General features: G+C 41.4%; 1 protein-coding gene across 1 annotated transcript in view; it reads right to left on the bottom strand.

The window, feature by feature from the left end:
- The window catches only part of VWF (von Willebrand factor), a 149,986-nt gene that overhangs the window by 38,411 nt on the left and 98,611 nt on the right, over positions 1–12,964 (bottom strand). The window contains exons 37-38 of the mRNA XM_077309827.1: positions 11,771–12,112; positions 2,209–2,414 (exon numbers count right to left, since the gene is read on the bottom strand). Coding sequence (XP_077165942.1) covers positions 2,209–2,414; positions 11,771–12,112 — 548 coding nt within the window. The remainder of the gene's footprint in view (positions 1–2,208; positions 2,415–11,770; positions 12,113–12,964) is intronic.

Genomic DNA, 12,964 nt, shown 5'->3' with positions numbered 1-12,964 from the left:
ACTTTATGTAAAAGAAATGTTTCAAATTATTCCTTAGGCATTTCGGGAACAAAAGCACACCAGCCTATTTTGGGCTGAGAATGTACCAGACCCCTTGTTTAGTGTATGACTATTTGCCTTGTTCCCCTGGATATGAATTGACAGTAAACAGACGCCCTATCGAGAGGCTGCAATTCCTTTGAGATGATTCTAAAAGGGCAGTAAACTCGTGCGAAGAAAACTGGACACTAATGTGTGACCAAAAAAAAGAGAGAGAGGGGGGGGGAAGGTTTACTTGGAAGTAGGTTATGGTATTTTCAAGGAGGCTTACTTCTAGGTTAAATGAGCTTAGGGCTTCAGCCAAAACATCAACTCAGCCTCAGCAGTGCAGAACTCAGAGCATGCTTCCACAGCTACAAGCTGTGTATTTGAGCATAGAGCACCATTAAAGTACATGGAGAAGCTCTGCATAAAAACCAAAATTAGATAGGAGAAAGGGGAGCGCTTCCGAAAGAAGCCGACAGGCAGCAGTTTCAAAAGACAGTTTATATACTCTGCTTGAGACCTGGGTAGAATAGCCCTCCTATGTGTTGGTGGAGGTCACATTTGCAAAAAGGTATGAATCACTAGGCTGCTTAAAAGGATGTTTTTATTGTGAAGAGAAACAACTTGGTGTAAAAAGGTGTGAGAGAGTTAGTTCAAACTAACTGTTCTGCATTAATTTTGTGTTTTGAACTTCTGTTCTGGAAGCAATTGGGAGAAAGGAGGAGGAAGTTTCAAAGACAATCAAGACAATGGAGGAGAGTATTTGAAAAATCCCAGGAAGGTCCTAATCTAACCATGCTAAATATACTTTTCCTCCTATGCCCCCTATAGGATATTCTTTTTATGCTATTGAATCATGCATACTTTAGAACTCGCCTATTCCAAAACTATGCACTTCTATTGGCTCTTTTCTCACTGGAAGCAGGACACTGGAAGGAAGCTTCAGCTTTTGCTCAGCAGAGTGAAATAATACAGGCAAGTATACCAGATTAGGAATAGGTGATTTAGCCTGGATAGCCCTGAAAAAAACTCAAATCAGTGCTGATTTAGGTATTTGGGGGAGCTTATCTTAACCAAGAGCCTCCTGTGGCACAGGGTGGTAAGGCAGCCAACATGCTGTCTGAAGCTCTGCCCATGAGGCTGGGAGTTCGATCCCAGCAGCCGGCTCAAGGTTGGCTCAACCTTCTATCCTTCCAAAGTCGGTAAAATGAGTAACCAGCTTGTTGGGGGGTAAAACGGTAACGATTGGGGGAGGGAATGGCAAACTACCCTGTATTGAGTCTGCCAAGAAAATGCTAGAGGGCATCACCCCAAGGGTCAGACATGATTCTGTGCTTGCACAGGGGATACCTTTACCTTATCTTAAGCAAATTGCAATCCTCACTAGTTCTAGTGGGACAAATCAAAGAAGCCTAAAACAATTTGGGCTTGAGTTGGCAGATTGAGAAAGACTCTTAGGCCCCTTTAAATGCTTCCGCAGCACCAAACAGCTGATTCCAAAGAGGTTTCTCTCCACAGCCGGATTAGCTGTCTTCCTGAACTGGCTAAACTTGAATCAGTGATTCAGTTGATTCAAGTTTGAAAAACCCGAATCTGAAAAGTACCGAATTTTCCTCTGCTGCACATCCCTATACCAGATTAGATACAGCCATGGTTACATCTGGCACAACTCTTAGACAAGAGTTTAAACAAGCAGAGAACACCAAGCAAAATTACTGATTTTTGTAATGCTTTCCCAAAGAGCTCAAGAACATACCCAGATAGATAGATGGATGGAGAGGCGGAGGGGTGGAGGGATGGAGGGATAGGGATAGAGATAGAGATATCATCACAGCAACGATATCAGATATTTTCCTGAGAATGTGTTGCATTTGAAAGGAGGCAAGGTAACATTTCATACAGAAATACAAGTGGTCTCTTTTTAGGTCAGAAATTCTGTTGTCTCTCCATGAGGAGTGCCTGTCTGCATCAACCACCCCCAGTGTAGATATGTGGAAGAATAATCTTTCCTCAGTTAAAACCAACAAAGCAATCAATCATACAGAAGTGGAACAGACAGCCTCATTTGGAAATAGACATGTCCAATGCTCCGCAGCTTTTGCTAACATTATTAATTTTCTGTTTTATGCTTAGGTAGCTTGGAATTTTCTGGCCTAAAAGACTAGGGATTAAGTAAGGAACTACCTGGTGGCGCATCCCATCATCACTGACACACTGAGTGCAGGCATGTTCGTCAACACAACTTCCTTCCAAAGTCACTTGTCCTTGAGGACAGAAGCAGCCTTCAACGGGATAATCCAGGCAGGTTTCTGTCTTGGTCTTGTTCTCACAATGCTTCGTGCAACCCGTTTGACAGAAGTTGTACATCAAGGAGGGTGGGCATTTCATAGCTGTTGAGAACAAGAGGCATAAAAGAATTAGCCATGGAAAAACATTTAAGAAAGTAAACAAAATAACAAGATGAAATTGAAACTTCAAGCAATTATGGGAAAGTGAAGGAGACAAAACCCACAAGGCAAACTGAACACAGACTAGGTTGAAGGGGGGAAGGGATCTAAATAAACTCCATTATTTGATCGCTGGGAAATGGCAGATCTGGGAAATATTCTTGAGTGAGAAAGGAAGGAAGGAAGGAAGGAAGGAAGGAAGGAAGGAAGGAAGGAAGGAAGGAAGGAAGGAAGGAAGGAAGGAAGGAAGGAAGGAAGGAAGGAAGGAAGGAATCACCCCTCTCTTTCTTCCAAACAAAAGCCTGCAAATTAAAGATTACTCCTGTGCATCACCCGATCAAAAGCCATCACCTGATCAAATGAGAGTATCACTGTCTGCTGACTATTCATAATTCATGGGTCCTTTTGCTGGTCTATGACCATAATAAAGATATGAAATATGAAATGAAAATGAAAATTCATGGGCAGTTTCCATCATTTCAAGTAACTGGCAATTTCCACCATTTCAAGTAATTGCCCAGGGTTCCCCACCTCCATGAGCAGCATTCTGTGATGATCAGAGGACTACAGTGGGAGGGGTAAGGCCAAAAATTCCATTATGTGATTAGGAAACCTAGTCTGAGTGCAACCCACTAATTCTGGGTTAAATGGGTAAGCTTTCCCCTTCTGCCCTTCCTGTAGTTGGTCACCGAGAACTTCCAACTGCATATCTGTCCTCTCATAGGCTGCCAACTGGAGATTTGGAGGCTGTATCTGGGGAGCTTGGAACTTGGTGGGGGGAATGACTCCATATGTGATAACACAGAATCCAAATCTGAAAATTCATCTTAGACTAATTTATTAACAAACATTGATATGGAAAAAAGACTTGGAGGTAGTGATTAATTTATAAAAATGAATGTGTTAATGTGTTAATGATGTGTTAATGTGTTAATGATGCCTACTCTTCATTACTAAGGAGGGAAATCCTACATCAGAGAATTTGGAATATTATCATAAGGCCAAAAACAACATATGGTGGTACAAGCTGAGAAGGCATTTGATAGAGCGGGAAGGAGAAATTGATGCAGGGAAGCATTTCATAGTTGATAGGCTAGGCCAGCCTTTCTCAACTTTGTTACCATTGAGAACCCCCTGAGACATCTTCAGGCTTTGAGGAAACTCCAGAAGCAGAGCTGTGTAGATGCCCACCCGGAGCCCCTTCCTTTCCCACCCCCTGCAGGACCACTATTGGTCATTGGGGGGGTTCATAATGGTCATATTACGCAAGAAATATTAAACTTTAAAAATATATTTAAAATAATTAACTCTTACCCATTCACGAAACCCTTCCAGGGCCTTGGCTACTCTATTGCTGCCTGCTTCAATTATCCTCTGTACCTTATTTTTCTAAAATAAGTTCTGTCAACCTTCCTGTTACTCACCTTTTTCTGACAGGGATTAAATGAAAGGTAATTTCAACGTCTAGCCCAGTGGTGGCCAAACTGTGGCTAGCAGGGGCTCATGGGAATGATAGACCATGGACATTTGGAACCATAGTTTGGCCTCCCCTGGTCTAGCCCAACTTAATTTTCAGTGGATAGCTGTGTTGTTCTGCAGTACAACAGCTAGATTCAAATCCCGTACCTTAGAGATTCGGGGGTAGGGAGTAATGAGCCGAAAGCTTAAACCATGAAAATGTTGCTGGTCTCTAAGTTGCTCCCAGACTGGAATCCAGTTAGCCCAAGTTACACAGAAGTGTCAATAGATGCTACTTATATTAAGATGTTTAAAAAGCATTTGGGACAATAACAAACATTGTATAAGTCTTTGCAACACACTGGAAACTGAATTCAAAGTGGCAATAAAAGAAAATCTCAAAATCAATATCAAGGGTTTTTCAAGTGAAATTCGTCACATGCATGAAAATGTTTAAAAAGTGCCCCAGTTCTTTACAGCAGCTAGAGAAAAGCAAAAACAGTGATCTGCCAACCTGAAAGAACTTTTGAATACACAGCCAGGCTCTTTTGGGATACAGCACAAAAGAGGAATAGTAGCCCAAGTTTATATATAGACTTGACCTCAAAAAGAGATACTGCCTCTCAACACAGTTTGCTCTTAATTACCGTGACCATTACATGAAATAGATTCGTCTAGCAATTGTTTTTAAGGCCATTGAGTTCTTTAAGGTTTAAGAATGCAGGGCAAGATCCATCTCAAGTTGACTTTGGCAGAACCTAAATTTGGAAAGGACTAGAATAGACCTATCCAGCAATTTACTCACAGAGCACAGATTGTTCTCAGACTTCTGGAATAGTGCCCAAGGACTCCTTGAAATCAAAACTGAAATGAGTTAGCTCCCAAAGTTCTTAACGAATGTTGAAGTTGAATTTTATCTCACTATTAAAGATATCAAATATTTTCCAATAGCAAATGCTGCAACCTGGTGACATGGGATGCCAAATCCGAATATTAAATATGCAGCACCCTCTCTGAATGGGAAGTTTTGATAAATGCAGCTAAGACATATGCAGTGATCCGTATTTGTCACCCTAAGATTACGGGTTTCAGTATTTACCATTTGAAAGTATTTGATAGTTGGCACGCAATGGCATTTAATGCCATGCAATGGCCTGAACATCCACAATCCCACAGGGTCTGCAAAACGGAGCTCCTCCACTAGGCATTCGCTTGATGCTGACCGACTCAAACATCTACAGGTGCTCCCCCCCCCCAAGACTGAAAAAGCAAACCTATCCTGGAATTGTCAAAGTTATTGTTCAGTTAAAATATTGTTTTAGTTGGCATGTTATGTCATGATTGTTATCGGTTATATTGCTATATGTTCTATGCAACTGTTCTATGGCATTTTATGTAAACCTCCCAGAGCCGTATGGAAGGGCAGTATAAAAATCCAAATAAATATATACTGGATGGATGGATGGATGGATGATAGATGATAGATGATAGATGATAGATGATAGATGATAGATGATAGATGATAGATGATAGATAGATAGATAGATAGATAGATAGATAGATAGATAGATAGATAGATAGATAGATAGATAGATAGATAGATAGATAGATAGATAGATAGATAGATAGATAGATAGATAGATAGATAGATAGATAGATAGATAGATAGATAGATAGATAGATAGATAATCTGAAAGCACTAGACTAATTGCACACACATAATTTGACTGATCACTGATTTCATATAACATTTCCCAGTAGGGGGGAAGAGATGCTAAGAGGTTTGAATTTTGAGGTCAAATTGCATATTTAAAATGAAAGTTCAAAAATTTTTCATTCAGTTAACCTGTGAATGGCAAAAATGAACATTTTGACAAATGTCAAACTTTGTTGTTGCTCAAACCATCTGGAAGCCTCTGGTACGTTTCAGATTAACTTCTCAATCTGCAGCCTTTCCATGACCATCTGGGCATTAGTTACATTTTCTCTGTCCTCCTTCCTCCCTTTGTCTTTTTCTCCTGGCACGTGGCTACGGAGAGTGTCTGCCTCAACCATCCCGCCTTTGATATACTGTGCTGGAAGGATTTGAAGATAGGGCCCTTGACTGGCTTTTCCAGCACTTAATGTCCTCGTTTGTATTGGAAGCATTGATACGACAGCAGCTCTAATGTGGCCATTGCCCTTGCAGCGTCTCCAACTGGAAAAAAATATATATATCACAGAGACATCCTTGTCAAGATTCCTGCCAGGAGGTTGGTTTTGCAGATGTTGAGCTTGACCTCTCATTTATTAAATTGAAATTAAATTTTAACTGGACCTCTATACAAACACAATCACTGTATATCATTCTTGCTTACGCAAGAGATGACCTTCACCAAATATTCAAGAGTGGAGCAGAAATGTGGGCAATGTGCATGAAAAACCAGCCAAAATTCGCTCCTTGAGCTAAGAAAGCATGTTTAGAGGTAGTAAACCTCCCAATAGCAGATGAAGACAAACTGGAATGGGATAGACAACCACTTTGAGATCTGTGCCAAGCTGCTCATAAAAATAGATTAAATATAATTTACCATACAAACAAGCACATATGTTGAAAACGTGGGTCAAGAAAACAGACTTCAAACATATGCTTAGGCAATGCCCACTATTTAAACAATGCTGGGTAAAGATACTTGACGAAATTACTCCAGTAAGTGGATATGAAATCCTCAATTACCCAGGACTTTTTTTTGTTGAGACTTTAATTAGAACATTTTCCTAAAGCTGAGAGATATACGGTACTAGATTTTTTTTTTTAAATGAATGCCACCATGTTAGTTGCGCAGAGCTGGAAGAATACAAAATACCTAAATGTAAGATCTTGGCTAAACAAGGTACAGGAGTCAGAATTCAATTAGTTGGACTAAGAGATGGATGAGCTAATTAGGCTTATACTTCTGAATGATAGTAACCTTTCAATGATTTTTGTAGGGAAAAGTTATACCAATTTTGTAGCAGGCTGATTAGATTATAATTGCATTGGTATTTGGAAGATGATGTAGTCGGGGGTTATGTGAGTGCTTAGTGAGTATTATTACCATTATATGAGATCAATTCTTAATGATTATACATATATTCTTAGAACAAAACCTGAAAATTAAAAAAAATTAGGATTCACTTGCCCTCAACTTTTCCAACTCTGTTATGGTGAGCTGCTTAAAAGTCTGTTGTGCCCCCCCACCACCACCACCATGAGCCAGCAAAAGCTGTTTCCACAAATTAGAATCAGCCATTGGCTCTTGGCCTTGTAAAAGATGGGCTCAAGTTAAACTACCACCACAGTCATTTTTCCTTCTTCCCTACTGAGGGGGTGGATGAGGGGCAGGACATCTTTCCAGGGTAGGGGTTCCAGCTTGGAAAAATATGCAGGCTTTGGTAGTGGATTCAGGAGTGAGCAGGATTCGTGGTGAAAGTGGAGTATAAATGCTGTAGAGTCCACCCTCCAAAGAAGGCATTTTCTCCAGGGAAAATTATCTCTGTCACCTGGAGATGAAGTATAATTACAGGGGGGTCCCCAGGTCCCACCTGTGGACTGTCACCCCGATTCCAGGGCTGTTTTGTGCTCCCAGTTCACCCTGATTTCATAAAGTCTAGCTGTGCACTGGACCTACCTCTCATTTTAACAGATTTCTCCTCGTGGTAATCTTTTACTTTCACCTTGAAGAGCTGTGCCACATCCCGGGACGCTAAATGGCTCTCTTGCTATTTCTTCTCACACACATTAATCCCTAGTTGACATCCATCCCTAGGGATTACTGACCAGCCAAGGATGACTTTATTTTTAGGTTTAAAAGGCACTCCCCTTCCTTAGACAGTGAGGTCATTTTCAGAGATAACATTTTTTTCCAAAACAAGAGGCAGCATCTGTCGAGGACCAATTGTCTCACCACCAGGACTGAGGAGGCAACATGCTGACAGGACAATCCTTGATTTTTGGGCCGACTTCAGAATTCACAGCCACGCAACACAAGTCATTTCATGGCCACACAGCCTCAAACTCATTGTTGAGCCCTTGTTGTTGCCAAAATTATTGACATTTCAACAATAAATGTGTCCACCCCCGAGGTTTATTATTGTTAGAGCTGGGTTGCTTACCACCCTGTTTTGGAAGGTTTTTAAGGTGATTGGGGTTTTTTTGACTGTTTTAAATTGTTTTATGGGGTTTTACTGGAGTTTTTATGTTTGTTGCTAGCTGCCACGAGCCTCATGGGAGTGGCAGAATATTAATAATAATAATAATAATAATAATAATAATAATAATAATAATAATAATAATAATAATAATAATAATAATAATAATAAACACATCCTAGAAAGTATGTTGTACACATCTCCAGCATACACAGGAGTTGTTCTCATTATCCAGTGCTGTGGATTATCTCCCATACAAAACTTTGGGCTACATGTTTTGAGTGAGTTTTGTGTTCTCTTAAAAAAGCAGTTCAGTCATTCAAAAAATAAAATATTTCATAAGATGCTTTTAAAAATTGCTCCCAGCAGATTTGCCAATTTTTTTCCATGGGAAAAAAACCTCTGAAAAACAGTTCTCAGAATAGTGAAAATTTCCACCCAAATGTTTAATTCCCCCCCCACTCCAACTTGGCCTTGTCATCTCTACAAGCACCCGTACTTATTCACCTTATACCTCTTCAACTAAGATTTCACAAAGGATGGGGCAAGGATAGCTCTTTTGCTCCAAATGCCTGGCAGTTCAACAAATGGTCTTGTACTCTGGAAACAGATGACTTCCCAAGAATCACGCCCAAAACCGACACAGATTTGGTTCTGTAAATCTATGCACATTTCTAGCAGTTTGCTTTATTACAGCAACGAAGCTACCCTGTCTATTGAGTCATTATTGCCTTTTGTGTAATATCCCTGTAATTAGCCATGCTATTCCTGGCCCCTGTAAGACACGCACCTGCTCATAAGAGAAAGAAAAAAGGATGCCATTGTTAAGACATGTGTACTGGTCGTTAAACTGGGAAGCTCTTTTGGGCTGCTATGTCACAAGCTGAGAATCTGAGGAATTCAGAAAGGTTATTAAAATGCCTCTGCTTTGGATGCTGTGGCTGGGGAGAGCTGGCCGTCCCACTAAATCCAGGAAATGGCAGGCAGAACTCTCTCTGCTCTCTCTCACATTGTTCCACATAACTTTTGCAGCGTGCCGTTTCTTAAAACACTGTCTTGCAATCCCTAGTTCTATCCCAAACATGTCTCACATGGTCCTTGGAGGAAGGGACTCTGTTTCCAACTGGGAAACTGTCTTTTGGGCTTTCGACCCACATGGATAATGTAGATGCCTCCCCTTCGGTTCTGGATCCAATCAAGCCTGAACTCTCCCTGGAAGGTGAAATGACCAAACTGAGGCTATCCTATTTTGGTCATTTTGTGAGAAGACAAGAAGCACGGGAAAAAGTCAATAATGCTAGGAGAAGTTTAAGGCAGCATAAAAGAAGGAAGACCCAATATGAGATAGAATCATAGAGTTGGAAGGGACCTCCTGGGACATCTAGTCCAACCCCCTGCACTATGCAGGGCGCTCAAAACCCTATTGCTCATCCTCTATAATCTGCCACCCCCTTAAGCCTTCACAGAATCAGCCTCTGTTTAAACAATTCCAAAGATGGAGAACCCACCACCTCCCAAGGAAGCCTGTTCCACTGAGAAACTGCATTAGCCAAGGAAGCCACAGAGTAGTTCAGTGGTGGAATTAGCTGCCTAAGGAGATGGTGAGCTTCCCCTCACTGGTGGTCTTTAAGCAGTGGCTGGACAGATACTTATCCTGAATGCTTTAGGCCGATCCTGCATTGAGCAGGGGGTTGGATTAGATGGCCTGTCTGGCCCCTTCCAGGTCTATGATTCTGAGCAAGGCTGTTAACGATTGGTTCATTTCAGAGGTTATTAACTCATAGAGCCGCTATAAAATGGAAGCAACATGATGGCACTTCACACACATACACACACACACACACCCTTCTATAGCTTACACATCATGGAGGATGAGCTGTTTATGAACTACTGTGCCAGAGTCTGGGTAAGGGGGTTGTTTAGAAAAGATCAGGACTACAATTCCCTTGAGCATTTACTGGCAGGAGCTCATGGGAATTGTAGTCCATGGACATCTGGAGGGCCGCAGTTTGACTACCCCTAGAAAAGGTCATCTAGATGGGGAACCAAAAAATTAAAGCTGCTCTTCCCTTTTAACTGAGGCAGAGAATATAGTTAAATGACAATGGATGCCTTGAGTCACAACCAAAGGTGTAAGTCAAAACACAGCTCAGGATGTATTCAGAGTCAATAGTGAAGATTTGGGCTGAGGGGACAAAACAGAGTTGAAAATGCAGTTGATTCATGACCAGACAACTTATATTAGACTTGGCTTTAAATAATTTTAACAATTGTTTTAGAATATAAAAATGTTTTAATCAGAATGTTATTATGTATCTTATATTTGATGACCATCACCCTGAGCTGACTTTGAGAGGGTAGTATATAAATCTAATAATAATATTGATTTCAGAGAGGCATCACTTCCAATGGAATATACACATCTTTTTTATGTCTTACAATCTGCACAAACTAATTTTGCACATTTTGGGATGCAAGATTCTTATAAGATTGGCAGGATTGGGGTTGTTTTTTTGGGGGGAATTTTTAGTCAAAGGAGTAATAAAGAAAGCATAATGGCGTGGCAGTTTAAGACCACGTCTTCACATCTACCCTATCTAGACAGGTGTTGAATCTGAAATTTGCAGCTCCTGCAAGAACAGTATATGAGAGACGGTAGAGGATTCTTTCCTACTTCTAGCTACTTAGTGTGACTCACAATGCAACCCCAACCAGAGTTATGCCTTATAATCCCCTTTTTAAGTTTCAAATTCATATGAGTAATGTAGGTGTCTCCCCTTCTGTTCTTGATCAAATCAAGTCTGGATTCTCCCTAGCAGCTAAAATGACAACAAGAAGCAGAAGCGGCAGAAGAAATGTTTTTTATATCCCACTTTTCTCTATCAGGAGTCTCAAAGCAGCTTATAACCACCTTCCCTTCCTCCACCCAGAACAGGCATCTTGTGAGGTAGGTGAAACTGAGAGAGCCTTGATATTATAGCTCTGTGAGAGCAGCTCTATCAGGGCTTTGATGAGCCCAAGATCACCCAGCTGGCTGCATGTGGAGGAGTGGGGAATCGAACCCGGCTTGCCAGATTAGACAGATCACTCTTAACAACTGCACCAAGCCTTGGTTACATCCTAAGAAGATGAGAGTAATTGAAAAAGACAAGAAGGTAGCAGTAAATGAGGAAGACCCAGCGTAAGATGGATTGTCTCAGAAAAGGAAGCCATGGCCCTCAGTGTATGTTTATAAGTATATCACTTGGTCTAGGAATGTGCTGTTAGTTCTTTTTGGGAAGTGTTAGAAGGGCTTGTTCACACAGGACACGTGTACCAACTAAACTGCAAATTTCTAGCCATACCTGAGAAATGCTTCTGGAAACCATGTTTAATGGGTCTCAGCCTGGGCCAGGAAAGGTGATTGCTGTGGGCCTTACCATATACTGTATTTAATATTTTCTTTTTTCACAATCCTTTGACTGCAAAATTAATTAATGAGAGTTTTGAAGCTGAATGGACAGTGGTCCAAATAAAAGGGTGTGCCTTTAGGAAATATCTGGGAATGTTTGTCTGCCATTTGTACCAGTCACTAAGAAAATAACATGGGCCACTTTTGCCCTTCACCAAAGCCACATGGACCGAGGAAAGTATCGGAGTGTTTTTTCTATAATAAACAACAGCACCCTCACCACAGAACTCTGGAGTCCTCCATTCCACACAGATCCCTTGCGTCCTGCAGAGGTGAGCATAGGAGGATATAATTTCACACACTTCGTCCCCGTAGCAGTTGTTTTCTTCGCACGCTGCATAGAATGCGTTGGGAGGAACGATGTGGTGGCACCCATAAAACTGAGCCGAGAGCAAAATGCTGCACTTGGTGGTGGCGTGCTCGGAGCATCTGTCTGCTCTGCTGACCTCACAGGTTGTCCCCGGTTGCGTCACGGTCCACTCTTGGACAAAGCTGCCACTGTCCGGGGCAGTGGAGCCATCCTTCAGCACAAAGTCATTGTCGCTGTTTTGGTCACAAATCCCTAAGAGAGCAAGACAGAAGAGAGCCTTGCAATACACCAGCCATTTTTAAAGCATTTGTTATAAAGAGGATATGGAGCCTAGAGTAAGGTGACCAGAATGACCCACTTTTGGAGGGACATCTGGGGGCACCTGGCAAATTGTACTTACGTTGCAAGTAAAAAATATATATTACAATACTATTTTTGCATTCTATGCATTCTACGAAAATTTTTGTTGCTCCATATAGACCAAATCTTTAATCAAAGAACCTCCTTGGTCAATGGCGTCCCGCTTTACCAATGTTAAAATCTGATCACTTTAGCCTAGAGCGACACTAAAAACCCACTTGCTTGAAAAACACTGCAAAACTTCCTAAAGTCATTATAACTCCCTGTCAAAATTGCTACAAATGTTTCTTCGGAGCAGATTCCCAGAGGGATGTGCAGAAGTGAGCTCTGACTCCTGAAAATGCATGCTGGAATAAATATTGTTAAATCTCCAAGGTACCTCCAAAGTTCTTCCTTTTTTCCAACCAGAGTCTCTTCTAATCCATATTGGCTTGGATCCTAAATTGCCTTTCTGCTCATATTAGAAGAAGAAGAGGTGGGTTCTTTACCCTGCTTTTTACTACCTGATGGAGTCTCAAAGCAGCTTACAACTGCCTTCTCTTCCTCTCCCCACAACAGACACCCTGTAAGGGAGGTGGGGCTAAGAGAACTTCTCAGTCAGAAGATTACTATCAGGGCTGTGACGAGCTCAAGGTCACCCAGATGGTTGCATGTGGAGGAGCTGGGAATCAAACCCCATTCTACAGATTAGAAGTTGTCACTATTAACCGCTGCATCAACCTAGCTGTCTTGCAGAAGGGAAAG

The sequence above is a fragment of the Paroedura picta genome, chromosome 14 (genome assembly GCF_049243985.1).
Source record: "Paroedura picta isolate Pp20150507F chromosome 14, Ppicta_v3.0, whole genome shotgun sequence".
In the NCBI taxonomy this organism is placed as follows: domain Eukaryota; kingdom Metazoa; phylum Chordata; class Lepidosauria; order Squamata; family Gekkonidae; genus Paroedura; species Paroedura picta.
The sequence above is the reverse complement of the archived record's forward strand: the minus strand, read 5'-3'. Positions and strand labels throughout refer to the sequence as shown.